This window comes from Protobothrops mucrosquamatus, unplaced genomic scaffold, assembly GCF_001527695.2.
Source record: "Protobothrops mucrosquamatus isolate PMUCROS unplaced genomic scaffold, P.Mucros_1.0 scaffold319, whole genome shotgun sequence".
In the NCBI taxonomy this organism is placed as follows: domain Eukaryota; kingdom Metazoa; phylum Chordata; class Lepidosauria; order Squamata; family Viperidae; genus Protobothrops; species Protobothrops mucrosquamatus.
Window position 1 is genome coordinate 638,759 of NW_015386658.1, and position 17,401 is coordinate 656,159.

General features: G+C 37.5%; 1 protein-coding gene across 1 annotated transcript; it reads left to right on the forward strand.

Annotated features, from left to right (window-relative positions):
- Nucleotides 1-5,347: 5,347 nt before the first annotated feature.
- HNRNPU (heterogeneous nuclear ribonucleoprotein U) lies at nt 5,348-16,513 on the forward strand. The gene is made up of 14 exons (XM_015815149.1): nt 5,348-6,121; nt 6,741-6,852; nt 6,937-7,010; nt 9,298-9,437; nt 9,925-10,024; nt 10,907-11,019; nt 11,587-11,850; nt 12,034-12,153; nt 12,652-12,780; nt 13,084-13,252; nt 13,708-13,953; nt 14,494-14,696; nt 15,478-15,549; nt 15,685-16,513. Exons 1-14 carry the CDS (start codon nt 5,419-5,421, stop codon nt 15,736-15,738), a joined length of 2,499 nt encoding a protein of 832 aa, XP_015670635.1. The 5' UTR covers nt 5,348-5,418; the 3' UTR covers nt 15,739-16,513.
- The last annotated feature ends 888 nt before the right edge of the window (nt 16,514-17,401 follow it).

Sequence of the window (17,401 nt, forward strand, 5' to 3'; positions counted from 1 at the left end):
AGAGCTGATAGAGACGGATGCTTTTTTGGAACTGTTAGGAAATATTGCAAGAAACATCCTTAAGACCAAACTAATAATAAAAAATAACAAAATGCTTCATTTCCTCCTAAGCTAGATGGCAAAATTGCAATTCTTATCTGTCATTTATTCAAGAATTTAGAAAATCTTGTCAATTTTTAATATTTCTTTATCTTCTAGATCTGATATTTTGCACCTGAACTTCAGGGTGACGAACCTCAGCCCTTATAAAAAATGAAAATCTATCCATTGTTATATGAATGGATTTCAGTTCTTTCCTTATAACTGCTCCATGTCTGCTCCAAAATACTGAATTAATAAGGAAAACATGATAGATTGAAGAAGAACAGAGATGTCAGTGAAAGTGTGGAGGCAGCAAATAGAAAGAAAAAAATAGGCCAATAGATGGAAAAGACAACTGGGAAGGATGATAACAGGGGAGGAAAAGATTCAAGGGGGTAGTGAATGCATAGTCTTTCAGAGAAATGAAAATATGATAATACAATGAATAGAGGTAGTGACCCAGAAAGAAAATGTTGGTGAATATATAGTGCAAATGGATTATCAGAGATCTCGTGGCCTCAGTGTAGAGTCAAAGGCTTTTAAAATGAGTGTGCGCCCTCACCTGAGAATTACGGTATAATAAAATGCACAAGTGGAGATGATACTTGATAAGTCTGTATAAGAAATATCTACAGTAGGTATATTGGACTAGATCTCCATGGTGCATTTTAATTCAGTGATTTTATGATTGTCTGGATGAGTTTTGAGAATATATCCAGATGTCAAGAAGATCAAGGGAAAATTAATGATCATATTTCAGAAAACAGATCTTCAGATGGACCTGAAGTTAATAACAGATCTAAATAAATAAAGCCTAGCAAGAAACATGTTAGCAGAGAAACAGCATTCTTTACAGGGGATTCTTCAAGTTTGATTGCACTGATTCTTTAGTAAATATATTTGAAAGGGAATGGATATTACATCATAGAAACTTTTAGGAAGATAATTTAGTAACTTCATGTTAATTCCGTAGACGAGAAAACTAGAAAAGTACAGGATAAAAAGGCTTAGAGTTTGCAATTCTCAGAACTGTAGACATCATGGTTACTTTCCACATATATTCAGAGTCTTGGCACTGTCTCGGCATGGGTAGAATCAGGCATAATTTCTGCAGTACTCTTTATTCTCTTCTGGTGAAATCAACATGGTTAAGAACAATCCAATTTTTAGAAAAGTTGGAACAATAATCAATAGAAATTAGTTCTATTGTGTTAAGATAATAAGATTATTGTTGAAACAGAGCAGAGAGAATAGAAAAAGGCTACTGCCCATATAAATAAAAGAGGCCTTTTGCTGTTATTGTTGAGATTCTAATGGTTCATCTTCATTACAATATGTGTTTTGAGGATCAGACCAAAATGGCATATTTTAAACAGTTTTTATAAATGGGACACATACCATAACATAATGCAAATCCTGTTTTGTGAGTGGAAAAAAAATTCTTCAGGAAAAAAATTGGTAACCAAGAAGAATATTCAGGCAAAAAGCTTTCTTGCAATTTGAGAAAAAGGACTATGAAGAATATCATTCATAGACATGTGGTACCCAAGCCTAACTCTGCTGTCCTATTAGATTCACTTAATTCCAGAGCGATTTACTTAGACACAATGAAATTGCTGGAGTGAGGAAAGAGTTTACCACTGAAGATGTGTGCATCAGGAAAGAGACTAAGGCATAACTGCTTGTTCTATGTGCTGTTCTGGAATAGCAGTAAACCAAAAGCAGTCTAGTATTAGTTGATAGCAAGGCTTCCTTTGAGCACATGCATGGAAAACCAAAGTGAGTCTAGATGGTTTACTCATTGGGGTATAAAAATAATAAAGCAAGAACCAAGCAGACATTAATTTATATATTGCTCCAGAGGTTTCTGGATGAAATGGATTATCTAGATCCTTTTCAGTACATGCTCAGGCCTGGAAATGGGATGGAAATGGCAGTGGTCGCACTTTTGATAAACTCTGGCGAGAGAGGGAGGAGGTAGTGCATCCATCTTTGCTCTACTTGACCTCTCAGAAAACTTCAATATCATCGACCATGATATCCTTCTGGAGCGGCTTTGGGTATGGGAGTGGTGGGTTCTGTGCTGTCCCGGTTCATTTCCTTCCTCTGTGGCCACTTGGGGTTGATAGGAAGCAAGAGGTCCAGTCCTCATCCACTGTTTTGCAGAGTTCTGCAGGGCTCAGTACTCTCTTCACTTCTGTTTAACAATATGTGAAGCCACTGGGTGAGATCACCGCCATCATGGACTGAGATATCATCAATATACTGATGACACCCAGCTATATGTCTCGGCCCTTGGTGAATTAAGCAATGCCATGACCTCCCTCTTGCAGTGCTTGGAAGCTGTTAAGGGCTGGCTGGGAAGCAATGGGCTGAAACTGAACCCTGGCAAGAACGAGTGGCTCTGCATTTTTGATTCTTTGGTCCGTGGAGAATTGTCACCTTTGGTCTTAAATGAGATGGCACTGTCCCAAACAGACCCAATGTGTAATCTGAGGGTTCTTCTGGACTCACGACTCCTGACTTCTGCTCAAGGAGCAGGTGGCAATCGTAGCCAGGAGGGCTTTTATGCAACTGCGGGTTGTGCACCAGTTAGTCCCTTTCCTGGACCAACAATCTTTGTTAACAGTCACTCATTCCTAGTCACCTACCATTTTGACTTTCTGAGGATGGATGACTTTGCTCCAGGGTTTTCAGAATATTCTGCTTTAGCATGAGATGCTGCTGCTTCATTACCACTACTCTGGACTTTTAAAACTACTAATCCGTGAGCCTCCAAGGGTTAATATCTTGGGTCTTTACATGGTGATGGCTAGTGCCCTGGCCCCATTGTCTAAATCCCAGTGACTTGATCTGCTTTTACTTGCTTGGGCCTTTGGCAAGAATTCAATTGACATCTGAAATTCTTTGTTACTGCCATCATCTTCACTGTTCAACATACACTGTTCTCGAAACTGCCAGTTAGTGACTGCATCTTCCTTAGGTTGTCATTTTCTGCTGAGCAATTGATTCATCCACCTGATTATGAAGGCTAGGACATTTAAGGTAAAAGGGGAAGGAAGGGCAGATGTATTTCTACAATTGTGTATCTTTCACTCCGTAATACCTGTGACAGAACAAGTATTACCAATAGCATATTTTATACTGGTGCAGTTTAACTTAGCCATGAGAAAGAGAACTATATACATATACATACACACAAACATACATATACATACATACATTTTATATATATATATATATATATATATATATATATATATATATATATATATATATATATATATATATATATATATATTGTGTGTGTGTGTATGTATGTGTGTATGTGTGTGTGTATACATATGTTTGTATTAAATATTTTAAAGACTTAAAAAAGATTAACTATGATATAAACGTACATAGAGACTTCTATAAACATATTTTAACCTTTCGTCCATCTCTACTTATGTCGTCTTTTTTGATCTGTTACATTAAAACTAAATGAAACCATTATATTACAGAGAGCTTTTTAAGCAACTTTTGATATTGTTTTGATAACTTAATTTCTAATCATTTTCTTGTATATTATCTAAAAATAAGACTGGGCAATATTTGAAAATGAAATGTTTGCCATAAATGATAGAAATGAACAGTTTGTTATTTTATGTAAATTGGTTTCTAAACAGCAGTAGTGCACTTAAATTTATTGTCTAATTTGTAAGGCAAATAAAAAGCATGTAATTGTCACCTCTCATCCACATATTCAGCACACTAGGAACCTGTAATATGTGAGAGGTATGTTGAAATATTAATATCACATGAAAAAGCTGATAACTAGCTCATATCCCATTAAAGAAGAGTATCCTACTAGTGAATCGTTCTTGCCTATACTATGTAGGCCTTATGTTTGAGATTGGCTGCCTCAATTTGTGTAATATATTATTTAAAGTTTTATTCTTTGACTTTTGTTACTTAAAGAATGTTCAAAACCTGCTGCTCTATAAAACCCAACAAATGCAGAGAGGAATTAAAGATTACAGAATTAAAAGATTATGCTGAATAACTGAATGATATACAAGACAATAGAACAGAGATGGCAAACCTTTTAAAGACTCAGTGCCCAAACTGCAACCCAAAACCCACTTATGCACTGTCAAGTGCCAGGTGGGTGTGGCTCATTGGGTGGGCGTGGTCCATTGGGTGAGCATGGCTGCGGTGGTAATGGCAGACTGGGTGGTACTAAAATGTTCAATCAATCTCAACTTTGCAAGATCTTTTTTTTTCCCTGCGAGAAGTTGAAGTTGACTGATTGAACCTTTTTTTTTTTTTTGCACATGGCGGCGGAGGCCTAAAGCGAAAAGGTTTTATAAAACCCAGCTGAAGGCCTAGGACTGGGGCGATGGCGCACGTGCCCACAGAGAGGGCTCTCTGAGTGCCGCCTCTGGCACTCGTGCCATAGGTTCGCCACCACTGCAATAGAATATGAATTCAAAGTGCATTATTTAAAATAAAAGCATAGAAGGAGATAAAATATGCAGAGATGTAAGGTATTCTAATTTGGTATCCTTGGGCAGTGATGGACAATCTTTGGAATCTGCAAATCTTCAAAGATACCAGTGTAGCCATCTTAACTGCTACTGTTCCATAGTTGAGGGCATTCAAATATCATTGAATTGAAGGTCTGAGATAGTGGAAATTGAACAATTTTTAATAAGATGCTTTGGACAAAGGTGGAATTCAGGGTGCTTTTCCCTTTTAGTGTATGTGCACGTGCACAGCTTCTAAGAGTCATTACACTACATAGCAACCAATGCAATCCTTGATCACATTATATTTCCATTTTCTGTCTACATACTTTTTAATGTAGTCATAAATGATAACTTTCTTGTAAAATGTGCAGCCTGTGCCAAAAATAACCTAAAACCTACAATTTGCTAGAAAAAAACATAAGCACTATTTTGTATCTAATTCAGTCAAGTATGTTTTTTGAGTGAAGGTACAGGGCCCAGCATCAAATGAGTCTGATTATCCCGTAATATAGAACATTGGCCCGTAATTCAGGGAACAGTTTTGATTTTTTTTTGCTTCGCCCAAGGTTTGCAGCAGAATTCCGCCAGAGAGGAGAGCGAAGGTAGTAGCCAAGGAGGGCGAGGCTAGATATGAGGCGCGCGGCGGGGGCGGGGTAAGCGTAGCGTTACGTGCTCGAGCCCGTGAGTCGCGCTCCTCGTTCCTGCCTCGCGAGCCTCGGTGAAAGGATTTGGCGCCAGGCGGATCTCTTTCTGCAGCTGCCGCAGCCATACGAGCCAGCCGTCTACGCCCTGACCGCATCGAGTCCCTGCCGTCGCCGCTGCCGCCATGAGCTGCTCGCCGGTGAACGTGAAAAAGTTGAAGGTGTCTGAGCTCAAGGAGGAGCTGAAGAAGCGGCGCCTCTCCGACAAGGGCCTCAAGGCCGATCTCATGGAACGGCTCCAAGCCGCGCTCGACCAGGAGGAGGCCGGTGGAGGGGGCTTAGCCAGCACCGAGCCCGGCAATGGCAACATCGAGGAGTTGGGGGAAGCCGCTCCGGGCAGCGGAGGTGCCCAGGAGGAATTGCTGATGGCTTCGGGAGGCGGAGGCCCCGACCAGGCCGCGGCCTGCGACGACGACGAGGAGGCGGAGTTCGGCGGCCAGGGAGAGGAGGAGGAGGAAGAAGGCATGGAGCTGGGCGAAGAGAACGGCGAGGGGGTGGCCGCTGGTGAAGAAGAGGCGGCGGACGAGCTAGAAGACGACGAGAACGGCGACGATCAAGGCTTCCAGGAGGGGGAAGATGAGGAGGAAGACGTCGCCGCCGCCGACGTCGTCGCCGCCGCGTCCACCACTAGCAGCAGCGGGAACGCCAACGGCCATGGCGCCGTGACGAAAGAATTGTCTGGCAAGGGCGCCGTCGCTCCCGAGGCCTCGGCTTCGGCTTCGACTCCTGCGTCCTCGAGTCAGCCCGGCGCCAAGCAGCTTTCGCCCACCCAGCAGCCGCAGCCGCAGCAGCAGCAGCAAAAGCCTGGAGGGCCCGCTCGCCCTGCGGGTGAGTATTTCGCGGAGCCCAGATGGGCGGAGGCAGTTGGTAGCTTCTTCACGGGGTCGGGGCGCGCCGCCATCTTCTTTTTTTTTCGGCGGCCGCGGCAACTCGTCCTTCGGGGATTTCCAGGCCTCGCGCGCCGCGTGTTTCGGAGGGGGAGGGGCGCTTGCGCCATTTCGCGAGAGCAATGAGGAAGGGGCGCGGGGGAAGGGCGGCGCAGAGGAGCCGCTGGGGCGCGCTGTGGAACGCGCGGGGGAGCGTTTGTGCGCTTTTACGTCACATCCGCTCGTGAGGCGCTGAGGACTCGAGTTCAAACGCGAACTACGATGGAGGCGGGCGAATCCATTTCTTCCGATGTAGGCCTCTCGCGGCGGCTTGTTTCTTTGGGTGAGGGTTACGAGTCTCTTTGGAGCCGTCTTCAAATTCAGTGAGCGGAAATAATGCCTGAAGCCGCGAAATGGCCGGCTACTTCTGGAAATAAAATGGAAAGCGGTGGATGAATATAGCGATGGGTTGTTGGTTAGTCAGCTGCAGGGCGTATCGTTTCCAGAGCAGGGTTTTTGTCCCTTTTCATTTTACTATGTTGTTTCTAATGTACTTTATTTTTTCCTCTAAAAATTCCAAGGAGAAACTAAACCTGAACAAAAACCTGGTGAGAAAAAAAGGGGAGTGAAAAGACCACGGGAAGACCACGGACGAGGCTATTTTGAGTATATTGAAGAAAACAAATATAGCAGGTAATAAGTGGTATTTAATTTTTTTAATGAAATACTTAAATGTTTTCCGATAGTTGAATTCAAGTTCCTTTTTTAATTGATCAGGGCCAAATCACCACAGCCACCTGTTGAAGAAGAGGATGAACACTTTGATGACACAGTGGTTTGTCTTGATACTTGTAAGTAAAAAAAGTGCACTGGTCTCTTAAAAGGTACTTCTTGGGTAAGACTTTGAGGATCTACTTATGCTTAATACCGCACCTGAGGTACAATTTCTGCTTTTATTTGAATTGATTGTTCAATATCCGTCACTATTGTAATTTATCAAGATTGTTTAGAAATATGCTAATGATGAAAAGCCAAATAAAGTGGTACAACATACACAGGTATAGATTGAGTGTATTTTGTACCTAAGCCTAACTTTATCTTTTAAAATTAACTATGTGCAGGCCTCTATATTAGTCTCTGAATTCCCATTTCCTCTTCAACTCTAGGTTGCTACACAGCTCTAATATATATATTTCATAGCTCCTGTATTCTGAAGTTTGAGCTAGTACATAGTACATGTACATTGGTACATGGTTGTAGGATTGTGGTTGTAATACACAAAAATGGGTACATTTTGGAGCTTTACTTGGAAAATCTTACTGGAGTCATTCTGAATACTTTTATGATATGAACATTTGAACTAACAATATCAACTGCTTATATTCTAGTTATTGTTATAGAGAAGTCCGTAACATAAATAATCCCATCAAAGCCAATATGATGCAACATACTAATTACTGATGAATTTTTAAAATAACATCTTCCACAAAAAGCTAGCGGAATTTTATATTGTGGATACCACTTTCAGAGCTGTAATATTAAAGTATTATTAAATGCTGGAATGAGGCACATAAGCCTGCATTGGTAAAGTATTGCAAACTGATAAAAACCAATATGTGTCTATATCAAGTTTACAGTAAATCAGATTTTTCTTTGCTGCAGGTTGGTTCAGTTTTGTCATGCTGTGTTGCCCATGAAGGGTTTAACTGATGAGTGATTATATTAAAGCTCTTTTAAAAAAAGTATACCTAATACATGGAGCATGACTATTGGAGAAGAAACTATTAACTTTTCTTTTTCAAAAGAGCCTATCACTTGCATGTTCACTGTAGTTTTGAATGAACTGTGAGCTTGATTTTGGGATAGAGAGCGACTAGATCCATGGAGATTTAGTTCTGAATAAGTTTATTATGTCCTGTTAAGGGGTCTAAATTTTAGGTTTGTCGTTAAAGGCAAAAAATTCTGAATACTGTAGTATAAAATTATGCAGCTTTCAGTGAAATGCAGTAGTATCTGCCAGAAGAAGTTGAAATTGATGGAAAATATTTTTCTTCATACCCATCTATATATCTAGAGGTACTTCACAAGTTGGAAATGATATAGAAATTTTTGGACACACGGGAAGAAAATAGGGAAGTCCCTTAATATGATGCTTACTGTAATGATATTGGACACTCTCATTTTATGCAACATGAATAGATTAGTGTAAAAATGTAAAAACCAAGTTATCAAAAATTCTAAGTTATCTCTGAAACCTAGTTTTTTAGCTATTGCATACGGCTTGTATCTGTAATATGGTATTAGGTTAACATCAGTTTGGGAAGTTTAATTATTTCGGTGTTTTTTGTTAAAAAGCTTTTAAAGCACCATTGAAAATTGCTTAACGTGACACCTAAATTATCTTGAAAACAATCTTGAATTTTCTGCTATTTTAGACATAGCAAAGCATACTCCAAATGAAGGTTGGGCAAACTTTTGGCATTTATTTTGCTACTAGTATTGTGTCCACTATCCTATGGTGGATACATGTTAGTGAACACACAGAAGGAAACTGTAAGCAAGTTAGGTAAGGGACTAAAGCAAATTATGTGCTTACAGCAACCTAATTGAAATTGTTTGCATAGTTATCTGAGTATTGATCCAGGATACTCTCAGAACTCAAAATCTGATTCATGGAGCATTAAAAGCTCTTGATCAAAGGTAACTTCTTTGTAAATAAAGGATATGAAATAATTGATATAAGGGCAACTTGAACGTTGACATTCTGTGAATTGTTAAAGAGTTTGGAAATTTTTATAAGTCATCCAGTCATCAGGTAATGGGTAGGTTTTCTATCCACATTTGTTTAAATGCATGATAAGCACACTTTATACCTAAGCTGCATGTAGAAAATTTTAATTCTAGAGTCAATTTAAGTACTACACATTGATCTTACTGCTTTGTTTTGGAATTTTTTGTTTTGTTTTTGTTTGGGCTGAATTCATTTACAAATACACCCATGGTAATTCAGAAATACATACAAGTTTTTAAATCAAAATAATGTGAACCACATTTTTAAAAGATGCTCTTCATTTTCATGTTATAACATACTACAACAGATTTCAACTATATCCCACCTCCCCCCTTTTTTTGAGACAGATAACTGTGACCTACACTTTAAAATTTCAAGAGATCGCTTTAGTGCTTCTTCATTAACTATGGAAAGTTTTGCCTTTCTTTGGGCTGGAGGACGAGCCTCCTATGGAGTTTCGAAAGGAAAAGTCTGTTTTGAGATGAAAGTAAGTGAAATTAATAGTGGTATTATCAACTCATTGATGTTGAAAGTGTTTTTGCTGAAACACAACTTGTAAAGGCAAAGAAGATACTTTGTTGGTATCTGAAGATATGAATATGTACCAGGTTTAATTAAAAAATAATGCTCCCTTTGCTTTTAAAGAAAAAGCTAACCAGAAAAGAATTGTTGGCTCTTGGGAAAAATGTAGATATTGAATAATAATAATCGTAAACAGTTTATTAAAATAAAATATAGAGTTCTGTGTAACCAAAATAGCATCATCTGTACACAAGAGGAAATATGTCTTTGGGTTCAGGTTTGCAAAAATAGCAAGAAAATGTCCATGTTCGTATACATATTATAGCATGAAAAGTGGCAAGGAAAGATGGGTGTGTCTGGCAGAAATTCTGAAGAGAAATTCCTGGTTTTGTAATATATTTTTAGCCTACTTTTATTGTCAAAACTAAATTCTACTATTTTCTGTGGGATAGGTAACTGAAAAAATTCCTGTTAAGCATCTGTATACAAAAGACATTGACATACATGAAGTAAGAGTTGGCTGGTCACTCAACACAAGTGGGATGCTGCTTGGTAAGATGTTTTTTTCTGCCATTCTGAGATGAGAGAGGAAAAAAATTGTTTTGGTTAATTATAGCCTGTTTGGAATTAGCTAAATTTGTTATATATATATATAAATAAAATGTAATTAAGTGTACATATAACAGTAGGCCAGTTAGGTATATCTTGTCCCTCTTCCCCCTCTCCCATTCTTAGCTAAACATTTTATCCTTTGGTTCTCTTAATGGGAAGATAAAACAGCTTCTTTGTGATTTATATTTTATATATGTGTTAGGGTATACAAAACATTTGTCTTGAATTGTTTTAGTTGCATTGGTGTTCTTAACAAAGTTGAAACATTCCTGGATATGGTTTGCTTCTGAAACTGAATTTTGTATTCACAATAAGTCAAAATGAAGAGTTTTGTGTTAAGCGTCCAAGGCACACAATATAGTGATTAAAATGTAAAAATCAATACATGTTACAAAAAAAGTTTTAAAAACTTGTTTTTACTTTTGGAAATTCTGCTGTATTGGAATAAGTGTAGCTTCTTCCTCTATGTAGGATAATACTGGAAGAAATTATTTCTCATGTCAAAGAAAGAGTAATAAATAACTTTTAGAAACACTCATTTTTGTTAAGTTTAGTTCTGCTCTCTTACCTGCTTGACCCCATTTACGATAATGGGTTTACTTGTCTGAATAATTTTTCAGAGGTTGGCATAGAATGATAGAATCTCATTGGATAAGAAACAATGAAATTTGTTCCATAGGCATAGGCATTTTAACATCCCTCCCCTCCAAAAAACTACAGCTTTTTTTCTCCAATATATAATTTGCCTTGTGCCATTAGTAGTTAAGTTTTTGTGTTTTCTACAGTTTGAAAGCCTCATCTGTAATTGTTCACATTTATTAGGTGAGGAGGAATTCTCTTATGGATACTCCTTAAAAGGGATAAAAACCTGCAATTGTGAGATTGAAGATTTTGGTGAGAAATTTGATGAAAATGATGTGATTGGATGCTTTGCTGTAAGTCTTTATTATCTTATTTGGGTTGTAAATATTCCATATTTGCTGTTGTGTGTTTGTGTAATTTTTAATAATTAAACAACTAACTTGGTAACTTTATTGCAGTAATGAGAATTTTCTGGAAAATTTGGGAATGTTCCCTTTAAGACTGCTGAATTTTCTCCTGTACCATGTCATTCCAGAGACTGTTTCCAAAAATAAATCCTCTGAACTGGGAGTTATTTGAGATGTTCAAGAGATAAATATTAAAATAATATATTTCATCTGGAACCTCATGTCTTAACTCCTTTTTGGAGAGTTACTTAATAGCACTGAACCTCTTTGAAACAGGATAATCAGGGAGGAGGTTTAGCATTGTCTAAAGTGAACTAAAACCCTCCTAATTAGATCAGAACATTTCTTGGACTCATTGTTTCTCTAGTTTTGTTACAGCTTAGCTTGACTTTCACTCTAAAAATTACTGTTAAATCTTAACTAGTAATCTGTTTAGATTTAGGGTTTCTTTCTGATATCTTAAACTACTGAGGAATTGCCATTATGTTAATAAAATATTTTTTGTTGTGGCAGAATTTTGATGGTGATGAGGTGGAGTTCTCTTACTCAAAGAATGGGCAGGACCTTGGAATTGCTTTCAAGATCCCTAAAGAAGTTCTTTCTGAACGGCCCATTTTCCCACATGTCCTCTGCCATAACTGTGCAGTGGAATTCAACTTTGGCCAGAAGGATGAGCCTTATTTTCCCATACCAGAGGGGTATACATTCATCCAAAATGTTAATCTGGAAGATAGAGTTAGAGGACCCAAAGGACCAGAACATAAGAAAGATTGTGAAGTAAGTAATAGCCCATTTTTGAATTAATATAAAAGCTTAATGTTTTCAGAAAGGATTGTTTTTTATGCTACCTACTGTGTCCTGCAATGCTGAAAGCTTATAGTACAAGTCAAACACTTGGTAGATAATGAAGTGTTTTATTTTGAGGCCTTATAATTAAAATCATGACTAAATTTTCATTAGGTGGTCATGATGATTGGTTTGCCTGGGGCTGGGAAGACTACATGGGTCACCAAACATTCGGCAGAGAATCCTGGAAAGTACAACATCCTTGGAACAAATACTATTATGGACAAAATGATGGTAAGGTGTTACTGTAGTAATTTATTGCACAATTTTTAAATATAGCAACTTTAAATTGTAAATTGGCAGTGGAGTTACAGGTCATTCAATTGACTAGTCTATCAGTTGTAGTGTGCTTTCCATTGAGGATGTGACATTATGGAAAGGGCCAGGGACAGTTCAAGTGAGTTGGGAATTCATTAAATTGATCACCATATTTGGAAATGTGGCTGTTAATGTGTTTCAGATTCTCGATTGACAGGTAATATTAAAACTATCCTGGCTGTTCACATGAAGCAGTTCTTTTTGATATTTCTTTGACATTCCAATAATCAGTATTTCTGATTTTGCAAGATCTTGCAACTGGCTAATCAAGTTGACACTTTGAAAATAAATTGGGATAGCATGTTTAATTCTTAAGATTTGGTGTGTGAAAGGATAGAGTGGCTTTATTTTAGAAATTTTAATTTATTAAGCTTAAAACAGTAATGATAATATATGCTACTTTGATTTTTATAGGTTGCAGGTTTTAAGCGGCAAATGGCTGACACTGGAAAACTTAACACATTGCTTCAAAGAGCACCTCAGTGTCTTGGCAAATTTATTGAGATTGCTGCTCGTAAGAAACGGAACTTTATTCTGGATCAGGTATGGGGGCGAGAATTCTTTATGTTACTAAGGCAATTAAGCTGCAGTTTAAGGGGCATAGAGTCTAAACTTCAGTGGGAAATAAGTGTTTGAGGCATAAAGTTGAAATTACAGCAATTGTGCTCAAAGTACAGTTAAAATCGGGGAAAATGGTTACCCTAGGGTCTAGGCCTAACGTACATAACTTCCTTCTACTTGTAAACTTCATTGCGTTATACATGTGGAGGTGAAATCTAAGCACACTAATTTAACTTCGCTCTAACAATGACAGCTACGTGTAGTAAGTTACTGCATTTTTTTCAGACAAATGTGTCTGCAGCTGCGCAGAGGAGAAAAATGTGCCTGTTTGCAGGCTTCCAGCGCAAAGCAGTTGTTGTTTGCCCAAAAGATGAAGACTACAAGCAAAGAACACAAAAGAAGGCAGAGGTGGAGGGAAAAGATCTTCCAGAGCATGCAGTGCTCAAAATGAAAGGCATGGAACATAATCTATACTGTGTTCTAGGATGTTGAGTATCTGTTTAAAGGAGTAATGTAAAATCTATAAAGATTCAAAATTTCTTTGCCTTAAACAATTAATGCCTCTTTAAAAAAAACTGGAAGACTTCTGTAACTTTGTTAAGACAACACTATATTGTGTTCCCTCTGCTGCAGTCCTTAACACTATTCAGTCATGATATGCTTCATGCAGATGCACAAAGCTGTCTTGGCATTAAAGTGCCCTAGAAAACGAAGCTGAACATGTTTAGTGGACGTGTATTCCCAGTTCAACCTTATAGGGAGAATCTGTCAAGCGTTCAAGAACCTTGCTTTTAGCATCTTGAGTGAAGATTACCTGTCTTATATTCCTTTTATATAGGAGGGGAACTTTGGCTTGTTCTGATGGTTTCAGAAATAAATACTGAATATTGAGGGCTCTCTGTCTTATAGGAAATTTTACTCTGCCAGAGGTGTCAGAATGTTTTGATGAAATAATCTACGTAGAGTTGCAAAAAGATGAAGCCCAAAAACTTCTGGAGCAGTACAAAGAAGAAAGCAAGAAGGCCCTTCCTCCAGAAAAAAAGCAGAATACTGGTTCAAAGAAAAGTAATAAAAAGAGTGGTAAAAACCAATTTAACAGAGGTGGACAGAGAGGACGTGGTGGATTTAACATGCGTGGCAACTTCAGAGGAGGAGGTAGACAGTAGTGCAATTTGTCCTTCTATGTTCCGTATATTGTAGGAATCATCTTAAAATGCCTGATCCTAAAGAAGAGAAAAGCTATGAAGGGTTTACAGCTACCTATATCTACTTCCAGAAAGTTCTCAGGCTCAGACAGAAGGCAGTATTAGTATTTGTAAAGTAGGATAACGACTGCTATACAGCTGTTGAGTATCCCTTTTGTAGAGAGTGTTTGTCTTGATTCATGGTTAATATGAAAGTGACAGGTGGTGGCTGAAAAAGTTGGGACTTGTCACTTCCTTTCATTACAACAATTCTTAAAGGAACTCCATTTGGGGTCCTGCAGAGGTTTGCCAGTTGAGGTCTTGGATTCCAGCTGCAAAGTTTTCATGTTGTAGTTTTTCCATATGGCATGCTGAGTGTTGGGCAGAGACTAACCAATGAAGGATAGTAGTTGCTTGTAGTTGTGTATGCCTTTCTGGGGTAATAGGTTTTTTTTAAAAAAACAACAACAACAAAACAGACTAGTATGAGTAGCATTTTTTTCCTTCACAGTCCCTGGAAATCGTGGTGGCTATAACAGGAGAGGTGGCAATATGCCCCAGCGTGGAGGTGGTGGTGGCAGTGGTGGAGCCATAGGCTATCCATATCCTCGTGGTCCTGTCTTCCCAGTAAGAGGAGGAGGTGGCGGTGGAGGCTATTCAAACAGAGGAAATTATAACAGAGGTGGAATGCCCAACAGAGGGAACTATAACCAGGTAATGTGTTGTTAAAACCAAGAAGATGTGGTCTTATTTTCTTAAATAATTTGCTTTCAGTAATCTACATTTAATTAAAAGTAGTATGTAGCTCTGATAACTAAACTCGAATGAGCCTATTGCTAATAGTATGTCTAAAATTTTATGTTTCAATTACTTTTACTTTGAATCAGGTTTTTTTCCTTACATGCGTTATCTGATTCCAGTTATCTCTAATCAAAGAATGATATACTAATAAATAATGATATCATTATTTGTAATGCTACTTTGTGTGCAAGACTCCAAATGGTTAAGTTTATAAAGACATAAACATAACAAATGCAACCATAGAATAGTTGAGCACAAATCACATTTAGTGTTAATACAAATGTGCAATCAGTTGGTTTCCTAATCCCTACATTTTTTTCAAATAACGGTTATTAAGTTAAATGGATCTATTCCTAAACTGTTAACTTGTAGATTGACTCAGTATATTTTTTTTATAAAATAGTACATTTCTTTTGCATTTAGTGTGGTATCACATAGTATAATCACAGCTATTAACCTGAACAAAGCTTTTAGGTTCTCTCTAAATGGTTTATGGCTCTTGTGCTTGATAAGAAATATACTAGGGTATATTGGGGACATGCTTTTAGTAATAAGTTTAGCATTTTCTTAATAGACAGAATTTATATCCAGCTGGAATACAAAACCTATTTTTCTCAACTAAAACAACTTGATTGGATTGACAGGTTAGTGTTCAACAGATAGCTCAGTTTAACCCATTTTTGTTTTGCTGTAGAATTTCAGAGGAAGGGGAAACAATCGTGGCTACAAAAATCAATCTCAGGGCTACAACCAGTGGCAGCAGGGTGTAAGTGTGCTTCTCAATTTTAATTAAAATCTAATTTTTGTTTGTAAATACCTCATTCTTTCTTTTTATAAGACTCATAAGTAAACCATAAACTTAAATTTGATATAACATTGTGTTCTCTTTGTTCTTTTACAGCAATTCTGGGGTCAGAAGCCATGGAGTCAGCATTACCACCAAGGATATTATTGAATTCCCAAATAAAAATGAACTGATCCATATTTCTTCAAAACCTTCACAAGAAATCGACTGTTTTCTTTAGTAGGCTAACTTTTTAAACATTCCACATGAGGAAGTGCCTGCAGGTTCCTTTTTTAGAAGCTTTGTGGGTTTTGGTTTTTGGTTTTTTTTTTTGTACATTTTTTAATTGCAGTTTTAAAGTGAATCTTAAAAGAACCTCAGCATTGTGCACGATAAGCGAATGTGTCAGTATTTCAGGGTTCTTACATTTTATCTGTAAAATGTGATTTTTTTTACCACAACAAAAGTAAAATGTTGCTTTGTATCTGGTGTCCTCTGATTAAAGATTTTTTTTTCTCCCCTCCCTCCCCTCAATTTCTAGGAAACAGTCGTGAGTCATCAAAACAGAATATTTAGCAACCAGGCTTTTTTGTGCCTCCCCTCCCCAAATAATACAATGTAAATAATATTCATTACACTCCATCTTCCACTCCATTCTCTACGCAGTTTTTAGGTATGGAAGAGGGAAGAAAAATCAAAACAGTCTTTTGGCAATAAAGAAAGGGATATTCCTGTTGTTTTAATCTGGCAATGGTTTTTGAAGAGGTAAAACAAACCTTAAAGCTAAATAGTGAAGGTGGAGTGCACATCTAATCTGGTTGCATTTGTCTGTAGAGGCTCAACTTGTGAAGGTACACACCATCAAAAACTTTTTTCCATTGTTCTGCATTTTGATTCTGAAAAAGCTGGCTCTGCCCATTTCTTATTAAACAAACTTGTTGTAAATCCAGTTGTCTAATGGGATCTATATGAAGTTAGCTGTGTGTTTGTAACCTTTCCCCACAAAATTGTGTATTTAGTGTGCTTGTAGTAGTATACTCCACCATTTTGTAAACAAATGAACTTGTGATTCACCCATTTTATATCTAATTTTTAATCATGTTAGTTTTCAGATGGGTGTGTCTCCTTAGCCTGCTGATTTACTTTAAAGAAAGTGGGTGGAGAAATTAACTTTAGCCGTTTGTTTGCAATAAAATAAAATCATTTTACTCTTATTCTGGGATTCTCACCACATTAGTCTAAAATCCCTTTAATGAATCAGTTAGCTTCAATGTTCAAAGTAATCTGATTTCTGAGAAGGCTCAAAATGTATGCTCTCCACATCCTATGACATGGGAGAGAATCCTACGCAAATTGTCATTTTAATAGAAGATATGGAAATATGCCTGTCTATTATTTTTGCAGTTTGAATTCCTGTGTTGCAAGTTACTACACTAAAGCTGATTATGGCTTTTTTATGTCCACTTAGCAGTGCTTAAACTCCTAATTTCATTATCAGAATTTTGCAGAACTGTGACTAGTTTAATACAGATAAAATTAGTTGCAGAAAGGAATTGCTTTGGGAGGGTGGGTATAGACAAATAATGCAGAATTGAGTTTAGCAGGAGTAAATGAAAGTGGACATTTTTATGCATTTTATCGTGAATTCCATTAAGTTGGCAATCATGGTTTGCATGTACTATGTTCAGCATTTCTAGTTTTTGGGAAACATGTTATCCATAGATTTTAATCTTTCAGCAAAATACTGATGTCCTTTAAAACAAGTAATAGAAGAATTTATTTTGATTGAAAAAAAGATTTGTTTCCCAAAATGCACTTGGCCTTAATAAATTTT

Coding starts and splice junctions, on each gene's coding strand:
- HNRNPU (XM_015815149.1), top strand. CDS start 5,419: ATGAGCTGCTCGCCGGTGAACGTGAAAAAGTTGAAGGTGTCTGAGCTC. Junction 9,438..9,924: donor AAGTCTGTTTTGAGATGAAA/GTAAGTGAAATT, acceptor TCTGTGGGATAG/GTAACTGAAAAAATTCCTGT. Junction 12,781..13,083: donor GGAACTTTATTCTGGATCAG/GTATGGGGGCGA, acceptor CATTTTTTTCAG/ACAAATGTGTCTGCAGCTGC.